This window comes from Eublepharis macularius, chromosome 5, assembly GCF_028583425.1.
Source record: "Eublepharis macularius isolate TG4126 chromosome 5, MPM_Emac_v1.0, whole genome shotgun sequence".
Lineage (NCBI taxonomy): Eukaryota > Metazoa > Chordata > Lepidosauria > Squamata > Eublepharidae > Eublepharis > Eublepharis macularius.
In genome coordinates this window covers 143,435,611-143,454,197 of record NC_072794.1, presented here as the reverse complement: position 1 = coordinate 143,454,197, position 18,587 = coordinate 143,435,611, and the positions used below count along the sequence as shown (strand labels likewise).

Genomic DNA, 18,587 nt, shown 5'->3' with positions numbered 1-18,587 from the left:
GACCAGAAGAAATTAATTTTATTATTGGCAGATAGGAACAAATCCATTACTCTCCAAATGGCAATGTTTGCCATCACCATCGTAAAGGAAAAAAAGACAATAAGGCATGCTGATCCAAGCATGGTTGATCAGTAATTGCTCTACTCTGGGTCACTGGCCTTTGGATTATATAGTTTTTTATTATTAGATATTTAAATGATGACTTTGTATCTTAATCTTTTCTGTGAAAATGCCCAGAAAATTTATTTTATTTTTAAAATGATCTTGGTGGACATTTAATTTCCCTTTGTATTGTTGCTATGGCTTTTTGCTAATGCAATAAAGATGATGAGATTATTATTTTAAACATCTTCCCTCTTTCAACTAGATAGGGGGTTTGTTGAAGGGCTGACAACATATGAAAATGACCATAAAATACAGTTTTAATATGGAAATATAAAACTGTAGAAGCATAAAAAGAAAATGTAGAAATACAGTGGGAAGTAAATCTGTAAAACCAACTCTTAAGCAGCAGAACTACAATCTCTTCTCCCTGATAATCAAGGTAGAAAAAAAAAAAGGAAATACGTAAGACATACACAAGACAAAAACCACTAATTTAAAAACTTGGCAATGGATTTGGGAAGGAGTACTAAAAAAAAAAATCTGTAGGTGTAAAGACATTTTTTCCAGAATATTATTTGGCTGGTACATAACTCTACATAAACTTGGTAGGATTTATGATATACCAATTGATTTATGCAGAAGGTGTCCATTTCCTTGTGCAGATTTATATCACATTTTGGGGGATTAATAATAATAATAACTTTTGATTTATATACAGCTCTTCAGGACAGCTTAATGCCCACTCAGAGTGGTTTACAAAGTATGTTATTATCCTCATGACAATCACCCTGTGAAGTGGGTGAGGATGAGAGAGCTCGGAGAGAGCTGAGACTGACCCACCCTGTGTCACCCTGCTGGCTTCAAGAAGAGGAGTGGGGAATCAAATACGGTTTGTTTATTTATTTATTTTATTTAACTTATATCCCACCCTCCCCACGAATGGGCTCAGGGTGGCTCACATCATCATTAAAACACAATAAATTAATAGTCCTTTAAAAACACACTTTAAAACTTATATTAAAATACTCCGGCGACATTATACATAGGCGACTTTGGATACTAATAAAAGACCTGTATAAGTAGCTGTGGGTAGAACGCATAGCCGAGGGCAGTCATAGAAGAGGCAGCGATCTTAGATAGGATAAGAAGGGACACCCGCTGGTCCTCAGCCAAAGGCCTGGCGGAAAATTTCCATTTTACAGGAACTGTAATAGGTCCTGCAGATGAATAGGTTCTCCAGATTAGAGTCCTGCTGCTCTTACACCAAGCTGGCTCTCAAGGCAGATTTAGGGTTGCCAGGGCCCCTGGGGCCAAAGCAGGGGTTCAGATGGGATAGTGGAATAGCCACCTCCCATGTGCACTCATGACATGAGTGCAGTCCAGTGCTCCCCCATCATTTTCTGGTACAATGGAGAACTCATGGTGCACGCTGAAGCTGAGTTTTGTGAAAACTGCCCCTTGGAGGCTGTTTTCACTGAGTTCCACTTCTGTCACGTTGGAAAATGAGCATGACAGTGGAGTCGTTGAGCATGCTGAAGTGGAGCTCAGTAAACACTGCCTCCAGAGGGGCAGTTTTTGCAGCACTTGGCTTCAGTGCGTAGCTCCAGTGTGGGGGAGTGGGGGAGCACTGCACACACTTCTCTCCACCTCTGTACCTCCCCACTCCCAGCCAAGTAGGTGGGGCCGCGGGGGGGGGGGGCAAGCCTAGGCAGATTACAAGCCTCATTTTAAAAAACTTTTCAGTCAATCACTGAAATACACGATATGATAACATTTGAATCTAACAGCAAAGACTTTTGGGGATTAATAATAATAAGATACTATTGTTTGAATGCTTTTAATAAATTCTTTTTAGGAAAATATATTCTTCTTTTAAATGGTGACAATTACATATTTGGAGAAGATCTAGATAAATTTTCCTTGAATCTTTTTTTAAAAATAGAAATCTAGGAGGTATATTAGGTTTAAGAGCTCCGTGGCGCAGAGTGATAAGCTGCAGTACTGCAGCCCAAGCTCTGCTCACGACCTGAGTTCGATCCTGGCAGAAGCTGGGTTCAGGTAGCCAGCTCAAGGTTGACTCAACCTTCCATTCTTCCGAGGTTGGTAAAATGAGTACCCAGTTTCCTGGGGGTAAAGTGTAGATGACTGGGGAAGGCAATGGCAAACCACCCCGTAAAAAGTCTGCCAAGAATATAACGTCCCCCTATGGGTCAGTAATGACTCGGTGCTTGCACAAGGGACTGCCTTTACCTTTATTAGGTTTATTGAAGATGTTTTTTTTTTTTTTTTTTTTGAAAAATTTTTTATTGGGTTAGAACATTTTTATTTTTACATTACAATCAATTTTCCCCTAATTTTTCGTTTCTAACCCCCTCCCTTTCCCCCCCTTTTGTTGACTTCCAACAGCTTTCCCACCCTCTGTCCCTTTTCCCTTACTTCTATTAAATTCCTCTGTCTAAAACAGATATACATTCTCCATTATATTAAGCAGTACATCATTAACTCCTTTAATTATTATACACCCAAACTATACGTCTTTAGATAAACAATTTATCCCATTTTCCAGTTTTGAATAATTCTATATAAACCTATATATCATAAACCATAAAAATTTCCCACATTTAAATCAAACAATTTGATTTGTTCTCTATATATTACTCATTTCAACTTTTTATGGTAATTCTATATAACTCCTCAGATACTCAATCAATTTAACTCTTCTATACATTCAGTTTGGTGCATATAAATCTTGTTAGTCAATCCTCATGTTTAAACCTTATCATTAATTATTCTCTATCAGTTGACCTATACATATCTATATATATCTCAATCAATTAATCTAACTGCTTATAAATTCACATTTCTCTTCCTCCCCCGGTAAAGTCACCCCTCTCTTTTATACTTTTATTATATTTCAGTAGTTCTCAAACTGCCACAGTTTTCCTCCCACCTCCCATTTCTTCTCCAGGTATTGTTTCAGCTTCTCCCAGTCTGTATTGAACTGCCCTGAGTCCAGATCTCTCAGTTTTCTTGTCATCTTGTCCATTTCAGCCATATACAGCAATTTGTAGATCCAATCTTCAATAGTTGGTACTTCTTGTACTTTCCATTTCTGCGCATACAAAAGTCTAGCTGCTGCAGTCATATAAAAAATCAACGTCCTATGATGGGCTGGAATTCCCTCCATTCCCAAGTTTAGCAGCAGGAGTTCTGGGTTCTTATTTATTTGAAACTGTAAAATTTCACTCATTTCTCTTATTATTTCCCCCCAGAACTGCCTAGCTACCTCACACGACCACCACATATGATAGAGGGAGCCCTCATGTTTCTTACATTTCCAGCATTTATTAGAAGTATTCAAATTCCCTAGCGCAATCTTCTTTGGTGTCATGTACCAACGATAGATCATTTTGAAAATGTTCTCTTTAATATTAATACATGTCGTTGTCTTCATTGTAGTTTTCCACAAGTATTCCCATGCCTCCATTGTTATTTCTTTATTGAAATTTATAGCCCATTTCACCATCTGTGTTTTAACTATCTCATCCTCAGTATACCATTTCAGCAATACTTGGTATACCTTGGATATTCTTTTCTTGTCTTCTTTAAGAAGGGTCTGCTCTAGTTCCGAGTTCTCTGTTCGTATGCCCCCTTTTGCAAAGTCTGAGTTGTATAAGTCTCTAATCTGTCTATACTGAAACCAGTCATAGTTAGGTGATAGTTCCTCTTGCGTCTTTATTCTAAGTTTAGATACTTCAATCTTAGTTATTTCTTTATACGTTAAACATTGTTGTTCATTATCCACAGCTCTCGGATCTATCACCTCATATGGAACCACCCACAAGGGGGTTCCTTCTTGTAAGTAAGTTCTATACTTCTTCCAGATTGTAAATAGACTTCTCCTTACAAAATGATGCAGGAACATCGAGTTGACCTTTACTTTGTCATGCCATAGGTATGCGTGCCATCCAAAAAATTTTTTATATCCCTCTAGGGCTAATAGTTTCTTATTCTTTAATGTCATCCACTCTTTTAGCCAAACTAGGCAGATTGCATCATGGTAAAGTCTCAGATTGGGCAGTTGCATTCCGCCTCTCTCCTTTGCATCTTGTAAAACTTTTACTTTCACTCGAGGCTTCTTGCCTGCCCAAACAAAATCTGATATTTTCCTCTGCCATTTTTCAAATTGTTTAGAGTCTCTGATGATTGGTATTGTCTGTAACAAAAACATTACTCTTGGTAACACATTCATCTTAACTGCTGCAATCCTGCCCAACCATGACAGGTTCAATCTATTCCATTTGATCAAGTCTCTCTCTATCTGAGTCCATAATTTTTCATAATTATTCTTGAACAAATCTATATTTTTTGCAGTCAGCTCAACTCCCAAGTATTTCACCTTACTAGTTACTTCACAATCCGTTGTTTCCATTAACAATTGTTGTTTCTGCTTAGTCATGTTTTTGCATAATATCTTTGACTTCTTTTTGTTAATGAAGAAACCTGCCAAATCTCCAAACTCCTTGATCTTGCCTATCACTTTTGGCATGTTCTCCAATGGGTCTTCTACAATTAACATTATGTCGTCTGCAAATGCTCTGACCTTATATGAGTAGTCCTTTATTTTTATTCCTCGTATTTCCTCATCTTGTCGAATTTGTATCATCAGAATCTCCAATACTAAAATGAACAACAATGGAGATAACGGGCAACCTTGTCTTGTTCCTTTACTAATCGTCAATTTTTTGGTCAATTCATCATTCACTACAATTGCTGCAGTCTGGTCTCTATAGATTTCCTTGATTGCTCTGACGAATCTATCTCCCAGTTGTAGCTTTTCCATAGTGGCAAACATAAAATCCCAGTTTAAATTGTCAAACGCTTTTTCAGCGTCTACAAAGAAGAAACCAACCTCTTTGTCACAACGCTTGTCATAGTATTCAATAGCATTGATCACTGTCCTTAAGTTGTCTCTTATTTGTCTGTCTGGCAAAAAGCCTGCTTGTTCCTCCTCTATGACTTCCGAGAGCCACCCCTTCAATCTCTCCGCCAATATCTTCGCAAAAATTTTATAGTCATTATTGAGTAGTGATATAGGCCTGTAATTTTTCACGCTAGTCAGATCTTGGCCCTCTTTTGGGATCAATGATATATTCGCTTCGCTCCAAGTGTCTGGAATTCTTTGATCCCTAAAAACTCCGTTCATCACCTCTTTTAGGAATGGTGCCAGTTCATTGGCCATTGTCTTATAAAATTTAGCCGTAAGTCCATCTGGCCCTGGCGCCTTTCCTAGATTTGCGGATTGTATTGCCATATTTATTTCCTCATCAGTTACTTCACTGTTCAACTTATTTCTCCAAGCTTCCGAGATCTCTGGAAGTTTGGTTTTCTCCAAATATGATGCTATTGATTCTTTGTTTACTTCTTTTTTATTATACAGCTTAGCGTAAAATTTATAAAAGGCTCTGCTAATGGTAGTCTGCTCCAAATACGTTTTGTTTTCTTCACAAATTTTATTTATTATTTTCTTTTCCCTTTTCTTCTTTAATTGCCATGCCAAATATTTCCCAGGTTTATTAGCACCCTCAAAAGCTTTTTGATTCAGTCCTTTAAGGTTCCACTCCAATTCTTTGTTACTCATTGCTGTTAACTGTTCTTGAAGAATTTTGATTTCCTGATGTATTTTCTTTTTCCCTGGTCTCTTTTTTAACTGTACTTCTTTGGCCTTTATTTTCTCCTCAATCTCTTGTCTTTTCTCCTCTTTCTTTTTCCTTGCTCTACCATTTAAGTCCATTAGTATGCCCCTTACAACCGCCTTGTACGCATCCCAAACTTTACTGGTTGGTACTTCTTTATTCACGTTGTATTGTATAAAAAACTTAGTCTCTCTTCTCAATGTTTCCATATTCTCACTTTCCTGTAACAGGTCCTCATTTATTCTCCAGGCTTTCCTTTTTCTCCTTTTTCCAAATTTCCACATAATTGGGTTGTGATCTGAGCCTACCATCGGCATTATTTCTACCTCCTTAGTCCATAGCGCTAAGTCCTTTGAGGCCCAGATCATATCAATTCTTGATAATGTAAGATGCCTTGCAGAATAAAAAGTAAACTGTTTGGTTTTAGGATATTCTCTCCTCCATACGTCTTCGAGAGTCTCTTGTTGAATCAACTCAAAAAAAAGCTTTGGCAATAGTCCTCTTTTCTTTTGTGCTTTTGTAGTCTTTTTGTCTAATTCCAAATCTGTCACTCCATTGAAATCTCCAGCAAGAATTATCTGGTCATATACAAGATCGTCTAGGTGCTTCCTTAAGTCCTCAAAGAAGCTTTCCTTTGCACCGTTAGGTGCATAAAGTCCGACTACCAACACTCTCTTTAAGTTCCAATTACATTCCACTGCTACAAATCTAGCTTCCACATCTCTCATAACAAATTTTGGCTGCAGCTCCTCTTTTATATACAACACCACTCCTCTTTTTTTCTTATTGGAAGCCGCTACAAATTCTTTGCCCAATTTTCCAGATTTTAAATATTTTACATCCTGTTTTCTAATGTGGGTCTCCTGCAAACAAACAATATCACATTTTTGTTTTAGTAGCCAATGAAAAATATTTTTTCTCTTATTCGGTGAGTTTAGTCCATTTATATTCCAAGATAATACTTTACACTCCATATTCATGGTTTTGTTGGTAAGTCTTTTTCATTGTCCTTGATAAATCTCTCCATCTCCCGCTCAGATCTGATACGTTTTTTTGCCCCTCCAAACTCAAAGGACACTCCTTCCGGTAACTCCCATCTGTATCTGATATTCATGTCCTTCAAAGTCTGAATTAGCACTCTATATTTTTTCCTGTCCAATAACACTGATCTGGGCAGTTCCTTCATTATAATAATCGTCTTGCCATCAATCTCCAATGGATCTTGAAATTGTTTGGTCACAATCCTCTCTTTCATATTTCTAGTTGTAAACTGCACAATCACATCCCTTGGTAGTTTCCTCTGGGTTGCAATTCTCGAGTTCACACGATACGCCACATCTAGGATAGCCACAATTTCCTCCTCCTCCTTCCCCAGGTAATCAGCCAACACCTCAGTCATCTGTTCTTGCGCTGACTTCCCTTCCACTTCTGGCAGACCACGAAAACGAAGCTGCTTCTCCATGTGTTTAGTTTCTGCAACTGACATCCTCCCCTTCACCAGCCTCATCTCTGTTTGTTGCGTGTCTATTAAATTCTCCATCGCGTCTTCTACTGTTTTAACTCTCTGCTGCGTTCCTTGTAATTCACTGCTAATCGTTTCCACACCTTTTTTCACTTCTGACAGCTCCGACTTTACTGTCTGTGTAACTTCCTTGACCTCTTTAATAAGCTCCAATTTCGTGTCCTTTAGTTCTTTCATCATGTCTATAAGTTTTTTGTCCAAGTTTTCTATTGCCGATTGCCACTCTTTTTTCGACATCGTGGGGCTTGCTTTAGCTCGCTCCCACGAATCTGCTCTCTTCCTCAGCTCCGTGGCGTATAATTAAACGTTTTCCTTTTTTTTTAAATGTCCCAATCTTTGCCAAAATTAATTTTTTATATCCAAAATGTCGGGCGTCTTTTCTCTATGGTTTCTCTATGTTATTATAATCCAAGATGGCCTACTTCCTCTTCCGCTGAAGCCACGACCCTTCCACTTTCAAAGATGGCGATTCCCCACTTCCTGTCCTTTGGCAAGGGCCGCTTCCCTCCAGCCACTCTATTGTTGTTACGCACTTCCTGTCTCCCGTCTTCCCACAGCAGGTCTCGCGATGGTGTCTTTTTCCCACAGCTCCAAAACCACAGGTATTCAAAACAATAGTCCGATTTTTGTAATAACTTCTTTAAACTTAGTCTCTTTTAAAATACAACTCCTGCCGAGTCTTCACCTCCTTTTCACTAGTCTGTTGCAGTTTAAAAGTCTACTTTCTTTCCTCTCTGTTTTTGTCAATCTGTCCCGTTTCAAGAGATAGCGATCTTTACCTTCTCTCCAGCTTTCTCGGGTTGTAATCGCTGTTTCGATCTTAAATTCTCCTCTCGACTTCCCTCCCCGATCGAAGCTTGGGTATGTAGGTCTTATGCCAGCCGAATTGGCCCCAAAATTGCCGCAGAGATTATAGCCGACCCGTCGCAAGGTGGGACCTCAAGGATCAGGGGGGAGACTCCTTGTGTAGAGCCCCCCCTCGTCCGAGATCTAACTCACCCTAGGGTCTTGAGCGTTCTTTGCCTGCTCCCCGCCTGAGAGCAGTCGGCCGCGGGTTATTTTCACCCCTCCGGCCGGTTAAAACGGCAATCCGGTCAGCTCCACAAATGGAGCTGCGTTAGACCTCCATGAATCCCAAACCGGAAGTCCAGGTTTATTGAAGATGTTTTATAGTCTGCTTGATTCACTGATTTTTAAGATAGTTGTCATTTATAATTCACTTGACTCACTGATTATAGTGATGCAATCATTTATTTATAGTTTGAGTCTCTCTCCACTCCTTCACATCATATTTGTTAACGAATCTACTACAACATAAAAGGGGAGTCTATTGGCGATGACTCACTTTTTATGTGGCACAGGCCTGGCCTCCCTGCCCTCCCTCTTCCCAGATCATGGAGCGGGGGAGGCGGCAGTGCCCAGCCAGGCCACCCTGCTTTCCTCCCATCCAGATCGGGACACGAGGGAGGCAGCAATGCCCAGCCCACCTGCCCTGACCTTTCTAGACCCCATTGTATTTTTCCCACAACAGGCTTTGTTGCTAGTAACTCATATTCCTGTTTAGATAATGTTTAATTATCTATGCAATCTGAAGTGGGATTTATTTTAAAGTACTCTGCCAATTCAACCCCCCCCCCCCTTCAGCCACCATCTTGGTGTTGCAAGCACTCTCTGCAGGCAGAAATCATAGAATCATAGGATTGGAAGGGACCTCTAGGGTCATCTAGTCCAACCTGCACAGTGCAGGAAATGCATAGTTACCTCCCTCCCCCCACGTACTCAGAGACCCTTGCTGCATGCCCAGAAGATGGCAAAACACCATTAGGATCCCTAGCCAAACTGGCCTGGGGAAAATTGCTACGTGACCCCTGAGAATGTAAGAAGGGGCTGCGAGAACTAAGCACAGATGTAACCCTTCCTGCCCTCCCTTGCATGATCTGCCCAGGTTCACAGAATCAGCATTGCTGTCAGATGGCCATCTAGCCTCTGCTTAAAAACCTCCAAAGAAGGAAGTATGTGAACTCATTTTGATTTCACTGTACATAAATGAAAAGTCCACACTGGCAATTTCTTTCATGATCTGTTTAAATGTAGCCGCATGTACAGTATACATCTAATGATCCAAATAGTTTGGTTGATTTTTTCCTTTTTCTCCCCCTTTCTCCAGAACTGACCTTGATGCACCAATCGTCTGATTCAATCTAAGGCAGCTTTGTGTGTTCCTCATCTTTGCCTCAAGGCCTGGCAACCCTAATCAAAATAAATGTGATACTGGGAGCTCCATGAACAGATTTTCTAAGCACATCAGGACCACAGTGCAAGGAAAGGGTTTAATTCAGTCTCATGTATCATTTTGCTGTTTTGCGGCATCATCTTGCTGACTACCCATGCAGTTATTAGCCTGGAATGGACAAAATAAACCCACGCTGTCTTGCCCCCTTTCAGGGCTAATAAGCCCCTGAAGAAGTGATCAATTTCAACCAGCGTATCAGCATAGGGAGTGGGTTGGCTTCTGGAGGCTTAACCCTGTTCTCTTGCCATGGCCTCAGTCCAGATTAGCTACTTTCCCTCTAAACTATGATTGAAATAGATCTTTTTAAAAAGCTGCAGAGATCTGGTCACAGTCTTCTAGTGTCTTATCTGGTCTATTAATTTTTTGTTTGTTAATAGTAAGGTTTAGTATCTACCTTATGCCCCTACAGGAGTAGCTAACAACAACAATGTGCCTATATATTGCCCTTCTGGACAGATTTATGCCCTACCCAGAGCAGTAAACAAAGTCAGTGTTCTTATTATCCCCACAGTATAACTAGGGAGCAGGGGCCTGAGAGGAGTGGCTTACCCAAGGATTTGAACCAGCAGAGTGCTGATTTGCAACCCAACCACTTAACCACTAGGCTACAGCAGTAGAAGTAAGAGGCAAGTTTTAAAGGAGGGAGAGTCCTAGGAACAGGACCAGTTATGGAGTGTTTGGCCTGTGTCTAGTTTTCTTTTCTAGTTTTTATCAACCAGTGATCATCATCTGTGAGTAACAATCTGCCTGGCTGAGCTCTTGATGTTAGGGTTGCCAACTCCAGGTTGCAAAATTCCTGGAGATTTTGGGGTGGAGTCTGGATACAGTGGGGTTTGGGAAGGGACCTCAGTGGGATAATAAAATGCCATAGAGTCCCTCATCCAAAGCTGCCACTTTCTCCAGGGGAACTGGTCTCTATTGTCTGGAGATCAGGGGGGCTGAAGCAGGCCACAAAGCTAACCTACAATATTGTCTTTCTTCCATTGTATTCAGGGTGGTTTCCTGTTCAGGATCCTATAGTCTGATACACACCATGTAAAAGGAAATGGGAACACAAAGGGAAGAAGCAAATGCACAAGTTCAGGAACTAACTCTTAGGCTAGCTGGATTTGAGTACAGACCAACAAGATTTTCAGGGTATAAGCTTGACTCCCAAAAGATCATAACCTGAAAATCTTGTTGATCTATAAGGTGCCATTGGACTCAAATCCTGCTGTTCTACTGCAGACCAACACAGCGACCTAGTTGTAACTCTCAGGCTGCATCAACTTAATGTTGGGTATGGCACTGTTGTTGTGCTGCAGCAAGAATCGTAGCTTATTGTCCTGTTCATTGTCTTGAGGATGACTGCTGGAATACAATGATAATGCCACAGTAAAGTTGGTTAGGTTAGTCTTAAAGGTGCTACTGGACTCTTTACTATTTTGCTACTATAGACTAACACGGCTAACTCCTCTGGATCAATGATAATGCAATATCTGATGAAGTGTGGGAGCAGCCCTCAGCAACTTATATGACTGTTCATTGACAACAAGATGAAATGCCTGGGCCATTCTGGGCTGGTGTGGAGCCAAATAGCCGTAGATCCAAGCAAGGCTGTTGAAGAGGGACTTAGTTCTCTCTCCAGTGCACTCAGGTTTGAGAGCTGTTAATGGAAGTGGCTTGGAAGGAGGGAGTCATGTGGCCATAGGTCCAAGGTAGGCATAGAAATGGCAGTTCTCCCTTGGATGCAACCAGGTGGTTTTGGCCCTAATATAAAAATTATTTCAGGGATCCTTCTGTGGTAGCACTAGCAATATGCCCAGGGATGTACAATTCACAGTTTCTTCTTCTCCAGCTAGATTCCTGCCTCCTCTCCTCCCACATTAATCAGCTTTTAATTGTTTCCAATCGCTGTTTATGTGCATATTTATTTGCCCAGCGAAAACCTTTCCATCTTGATTTGTCGTATTGTGCTTGGGGCACACTCACCCTTCTCACAGTCTTTGCAATGGGGTGATAGGGTGCTGGTGGTTGTGTGACTGCTGCCAGCCCATGTCTTCTCTTGCATTTCCCTGATCACATTTAAAGGAAGAAGTTTCAGATCATGGCATCATTGAGGAAAGCATTACCCTGCCACAAGTGGCAGCCAACAAACTGAAGTGAGGAGCAAGGAAATGATGAGAGATCCATGATCAAAGCTATAATTATTCTGAAGGCTTTTGCTACCTGCATTGCACTTATGCCACACAAAGATGGATTTGTGAGTGCCTGTAATATCTGTCTTCAAGGGCCACCTTTATATTTTTCTGAATTTCCATTCTCAATGAGTCCACTGGTCTACTTTTCATTCTGTTGGCAGACTGCACAGTTACCTTCAAAATACCACAGGAATGCATAATAATTAAGACGTGAATCATGCACAGGCAGAGATGGAATTCAAAGGCAGACTTCACGTGGGGCTGTCTGGGTCAAGCCTTAGATGTAATACTTTTCAGCCTGTTTAGTATGCTATCTACAAGCCTTTGGACAGCAGTCAAGGGCACGTAACTACGTGTCTTAAAAGGGATGGAGCAAAGAACATTACAACTGCATGAAAGCTCTGATATTGGGCATTCATCCAACCGTGCAATCAGTAAGTCCCATGCTAGTTGGTACGTAGTATTTCCAGGCCAGCACCTCAATTTCTGTGTGATTAGCTTTAGGGGTGGATCAAGACCATGGCTCAGACCTGCCAAAGTGGCCTGCTGAGGACTCCTATTGAAACAGGTGCCATTCTCTTTACATATATATCTCATTGCTGGATTGACAACTGAAGATTGCCAAGCAAGACCATTAGGAGGCTGGATTGAACCTCCTGATCCCTAATACAAATGCAGTGAACCAGAGTGGAATCTGCGTAATATATTTCATACGATGAGACTAATATGCTTGTTCGTGTCCTGGATGGAGTTTGCTGCAACTGCCGGAGATGTAGAAGATGCACTTCAGTTTATATGGGAGCAGAATCATCGAATGTGACAACAGAAGAGTACTGATGGTTAATCGGGCTGCTACTGTGAGTAAGAAGTGCAGATATGCTCACACTCGAGGAGACACACATTGGGCTATCCCATTATATCTTAATGTTGCTATTGAGCCAGGGACAAGTGCATCCATGGAGGCGAGTCCGGCAGCCGCCTTGAGCGCTGAGGTGCTGGAGGGGGCGCTGGGGGTGGTGACTTGTGCTGAGGAGCTGGTGGCGGCAGCGCTGACGGATGCGCGGGAGGGCTGGGAAGCCACCCGCACGCCACCCCAGCCGCCTGCTGCGCCTTGCCCGCAGCTGCTGTGCCTGGCCGGGAGTGCGTGCTGGCGGTGGCAGCACAGGGAAGTCTGAGCGGGCAGCCTCCCAGCCCTCCTGCTCAGTTGCTCTGTGCTGCTACCGCCGCCTGGACACAGCTGCGGGCCCAGCACAGCAGGCGGCTGGGGCAGCACGGGGCAATTGAGCAGGAGGGCTGGGAGGCCACCTGTGCGCCATCCCAGCTGCCTGCTGCTCCAATGGGGCCGGCTTGCAGCGGCATGCTGTGTGATGACATCACATGCAGTGACATCTTCACACAGTCCAGGTGCGCGCATTCATGTGTGGGGGCAGCAACAGCCCTGAAGCTGTCCCTGGCCTCAGGCGCCAGAAACTCTGGCACCAGCCCTGTACAGAGCCCCAGAAATAGAGGATCTTCCTTGCTATGTTTTATCTTGCTCTCTCTGTCTGGAGTCTAGATTTAAATATCTCATGGCAATATTAGCCAGCCTGATTTTTCTTCTAGCTGATATAGACCTGCACATCACACTCATGGCTTCATTGTTTGCATAGACTGCTATGAAATATTGAGCTAAAGTCATTCTTGGGGTCTAATTTGTTGCATTTCAATCAGTATTTTGGGGACAAGATATCTTTATTTTGCTCCTTATTAATTTTCATCTGATCTGTTTTTATTATTTTGTTATGTTAACTCTTGCATTTTATGTTTTTAATTTACCTTAAGATTATAATGGCCTGCAATAGATTTTATTACTAACAGCAACAAAGAGAGCTTTTTATGAAGAATTAAATCATTGCTTGGGGAAGGTTCTGCTTTGATTCTGATTTAATGTTTGCTTGTAATGGTAATCTTTGTATATTATTTTATTTTTCCATTGCAACTTGTTGCTGCATATATAAGTGCCCTTGAGTCTGAGGAGAAAGGTGAGATATACATATTTTAATTAATTGATTTTGATATATATATTCTGTTTTTCTCCCCAAAATGATCTACAACATCATTCTTCTTTACTCTGTTTTATCCACAAAATGGCCACCCCGTGAAGTGGGTTAGGCTGAGAGAGAGTGACTGGCACCAACAGTGCAATCCTATGGAGAGTCACTCCAATCTAAGGCCATTGACTTCAATGGGCTTAGACTGGAGTAACTCTGCATAGGATTGCACTGAAAGTCACCCAGCAAACTTCCATGGCAGAGCAGGGATGTTCCATACCAGGGTCTCCCAGATTCCAATCCAGCACTCTAACTACTACACCACACTGCCAAGACTTGCACTTTGCCCATTTTGTGCAGGCAATCCCTCGCTGGGACTGCCCTCTCACCCGTCCACACATCTGGGCAAGCTGGAAAACTCCAGGGTGTTGGTGTTGGTGGTGGAAACGACATCATGTGACATCTTGACGTTCCATCTGGGTGAAAGCCCAGATTGACATTAGTGCATCAGCTGATGCTCAGTTGTGGGGGGGGAGTTCAGAGTGTTGGCTGATGAGCTGATGAAGCATCACACACGGTGTCAACTTTGCCCCTTTTCCTGCCCCCAAAGGTCAGAATAGGGAGGTGGACCTGTGTCTCTCTTCTCCTTGTCCAGCACTTTAGCTACTACACCACACAGCCCCATAAACTCTGGATTTTGTCAAATGGTGGAACAATCACTAGCATTCTTGTTTGTTGTATTGTCGAAGGCTTTCACGGCCGGAGAACGATGGTTGTTGGGGGTTTTCCGGGCTGTATTGCCGTGGTCTTGGCATTGTAGTTCCTGACGTTTCGCCAGCAGCTGTGGCTGGCATCTTCAGAGGTGTAGCACCAAAAGACAGAGATCTCTCAGTGTCACAGTGTGGAAAAGATGTAGGTCATTTGTATCTACTCAGGAGGGGTGGGGTTGAGCTGAGTCATTCTTACAGAATGACTCAGCTCAACCCCACCCCTCCTGAGTAGATACAAATGACCTACATCTTTTCCACACTGTGACACTGAGAGATCTCTGTCTTTTGGTGCTACACCTCTGAAGATGCCAGCCACAGCTGCTGGCGAAACGTCAGGAACTACAATGCCAAGACCACGGCAATACAGCCCGGAAAACCCCCAACAACCATTCTTGTTTGTGTTTCTAAGGTTTGGGTTTGCATTCTGTAGAGCCTTTGAGCTGTGTGCGCTTTGCCAACAAAAATCAGCAGCGGGCCTCTTACTGCTCTGATGCTCAGTGCTCCAGGAGCTTCTGGGCTGCAAAAAAACACGGCTGCTATGTCTGGACACATTTCAGCGTCTCACCTATTAAAAACATCATTTTAGTACATCTTCTTCTGGTTGCAGCACCCACGTCCTTCTGCCAGACACAACAAAGGCTACAAATAGCTTTGGCAACATTGCAGCAAAACACAAAAGCCTGAATAGCTGCTTCCAGAGCTTCTCTGAATTTGGGTCCTCTGCCAGACCCTCAACATCCTGCTGGAAAAGGTAGAGAACAGCAAAAGAGACTGATAAGGTGATATGGCTGCCTTTGCAAGTCATTGTCATGGAACCTTGAACAATTTCATGATTCTCATCACAGTGATAGGAAGCCAGAAAGGTAGCATGGAAGAGCATCAGAGATGGGCCGATTCCAGACGGGCAAAATTAAAGCGAGTGATTTCGCTTTTCAAGCGTTAAGACCCGTTAAAACCCGCAAGTTGCCGTCCCCGCTTACCTGCGGTCCATGGCGCTCCGTCGCGCTATATAAGCGGACAGTGGGAACACGGCATGGCGGGTTTTGCCGCTTCATGGCGATCCATCATGGGGGGAAAGGAACTCCCCTTTTCCGGGTGGCCGGGTGGCCGGCCACAATATCGCCATTTTTTAAAAAAAAGCAGGAGCCATTTGCGCAATCGCGCGTCTGCGGACATGAATTTGCACAAATGCGCAAAAGTATAACCATGATCAGGGTGCGTGGTTTTTCGATTCATTTTGCGCATCTGCGCAATTGCATTAGTGCGACCCTCATGAAATGCGCACCTGAGGGTTCATTACCGGCCGGCATTTTGTCTGCCAGAGAATCTAACCCTGGGAAGTGTCGCTGACCTTTGCCCCGCAGACTTGCGTGCCGATTGGACGGGTGATCCGGGGGGGTGGGGGGAATCTCGGTGGCTGAGAAACCACAGCACTCGAGCACAGTCACACACACTTGTGCTAGAGCAATATCGCCTTGTCGGGAGCAGTATGGCCGGTGGGGGGGACGTGGCTGGGAAGCGGGGGGTGTCCTGGCGGCATAGAGAGATTGTGGATCTGCTACACTTCTGGGGGGAGGAGAAGATACAGGAAGCTCTCCGAAGCACCCACAGGAACATGGACTACTTCCAAAAAATCTCGAGGCAGATGGCTGAGCGGGGCCACAAGCGGTCGGCTACAGAGTGCCGCTCCAAGACCAAAACCATGCGGCTGGAGTACAAAAAGGTTATGGCCCACAATGGCCGTTCAGGGAACGCGCCACCAACCTGTCCGTACTTCAGAGAGCTGGACAGCATTTTGAGGGGGGATGCAAGCGTTAACCCCAAGAGGCTGGCTCGGAGTATAGTGCTGGAGGTGGAGGGCAGGGCCCGGGAAGGCCCTCTGGAGCTTCAGGAGGGCTCGGAGGAGCTCTTCAGCCATGACCTCGTCACCATCAATGCGGACGATCTCAGGACATCGACCCCCTTTCCATCAGGTAGGTGGGGGCCCGGGTCCAAGCGCGGTTTCTGCGGGGGTGGTGCTTTGGGGGTGTGATCAAAGCATGCAATATGACGAGGCTGGCCCTACTTCTGTTCCCAGGGCATGGTGGCTTCGTGGACGATGACCACTTGCACAGCGGTGGAGATCCTGATGCGACCCTGAGTGGACTGGCGGGAACGGGTACGTGGGGGGGGGAACAGGCGAGGGGGGGCGCGGGAATCGCTTGGGCTGGTCTGGGAATCCGCCGCAATAATGGTCCGTGCTTTGCCGGGCAGGGGGGCGGGGGGGCGCACCAGCAGCTCTGCTGGGTCGAGTTATGCACCCTGGGATTCTGTGGGGCGTGGGTGCTCTGTTTATTGGCTCAGGGCACAGGCTGGGCAGTCCCTTGCTGGTGGTCCGGGGGGGGGCCCGGGAAGTCCGCCGGTCAGGCACACAGCCCTTGGATTCTCTGAAGCCACAATGTAGCCTTAAAAAAGGGGCTGGCGCCATTTGCGCAACCGCGCCAATGCGCAAATGCATGCAGATGCATAATCAGCTTCAAGGCATGCAGCAGTGTCCGGCCCCATGTTGCGCATTTGCGCAATTGCATTGGTGCGACCCTCCTGAACTGAATACTTGAGGCCTTGTTATCGACCGCCATTTTGTCTCCCAGAGAATCCAACCCCGGGAGGTGTCGCTGACCTTGGCCCCGCAGACTTGTGTCCCGATTGGACGGCTGTTTGGGGGGGGGGGAATCTCGTCAGCCAAGACACCACAGCACGCAGGCACAGGTACACACGCTTGTGCTCGTGCTGCTGCCGGCTTGTCGGGAGACCATTGCAGGGGGTCCTAGGGGGGGGGATGGCACCAAAAACCCCGCTGGGATGGCAAAAGCAGTTGGAAGTTTCTGGGGCGGTGGTGCACTGAGAGTCGGCTCTAAGCGCAGGCCAGGCAGTACATGGCCAATAAAAGCGGCTGCAATCCCAGGAGCAATGATGTGGGCTTGTTTGGCTTGTTCTGGATTGCTCCCAGGGAGTACGTTGAAAGTCCACATTGTGCAGACCACCGGTGTTGGTTTTCAATTGCCTGAGTTGTGGCAAGGTCAGGTGCACCAGGGCTAAGGAGAGGCAAGTGGGTGTCGGGGGGACAGCCATGCAGTGTCATGCAAAGCTGCCTCCATGTTGTGGATGTGCCAAATTAATGCTTGGGATGCTGATTCTTCTCAACATGTCCAAGAGTAGCCCATCCAGCACAGGATAGTGTGGCCACCGGAGCAATACCTCAATCTGTGGCCCACAATAGATAATGGCGTGAGAATTGCTAATGCGTCAGCCTCATGGCCAAACACTTTCCAGTTAACCCCCCCCCCCAAGTGGCTGTTTATCTGAGTGTGCTTCATCCTCGGGGCTGATCATTTATTTCTGCAAATGGAACGGCAAGAAAGAGCACTGTGGTGCTCTTTCGAGGCATGTACTTTGAATGCGTTTCCCGCTGTGGGCCTGAATTGTGGCATCAGCTTGCTTGGGGCTCTGAGGGAACGGTGGCGGCTGCACTTCTTCTTCCAAAGCGATGGTGTTTTTCATCAGGCACCCACCCAAATGTTGGTGGGAAGCAATCAGTGCAGCCATGCCCTCTGCCGGTAACCCAAAGTGCGTTCTGACAATGTTGCCTTTTTCGCAGATGAGAACGAGTCCGCCTCGGGAAGCAGCACGGAGGACAATCTGGATAAGGAGAACAGCCCGCCCTCGCCAGGCGGCGGCGTCTCAGGTACCGCACACTTGCAATGCCGCACGCCTGGGAAGTTGGGGTCCGAGGGCTTGATGGGGGGACCATGGCCGGGGAATGGTGGGGCCTTGTGTTCACCTCTGGGCTGTTTCTCCACCCCCCCCCCCCCAGGCAGCCCTCCGCCAAATCCGGCCCAGCTGTCCCCTGGGACACGACTTTCAGCAATAAGGAACCGCAAGCGGAGGGCCCACGGTGGCGCTGAGGCCACGGACAGGATGATGAGCCAGGCAGACACTCAGCACCGCGAGG

The 18,587-nt window shown here is 44.9% G+C and overlaps 1 protein-coding gene across 1 annotated transcript in view; it reads right to left on the bottom strand.

Moving 5' to 3' along the window:
- The window catches only part of KCNS1 (potassium voltage-gated channel modifier subfamily S member 1), a 73,794-nt gene extending 58,143 nt beyond the window's left edge, over positions 1–15,651 (bottom strand). Inside the window, exon 1 of the mRNA XM_054980440.1 lies at positions 15,577–15,651. Coding sequence (XP_054836415.1) covers positions 15,577–15,651 — 75 coding nt within the window. The remainder of the gene's footprint in view (positions 1–15,576) is intronic.
- Positions 15,652–18,587: the final 2,936 nt, after the last annotated feature.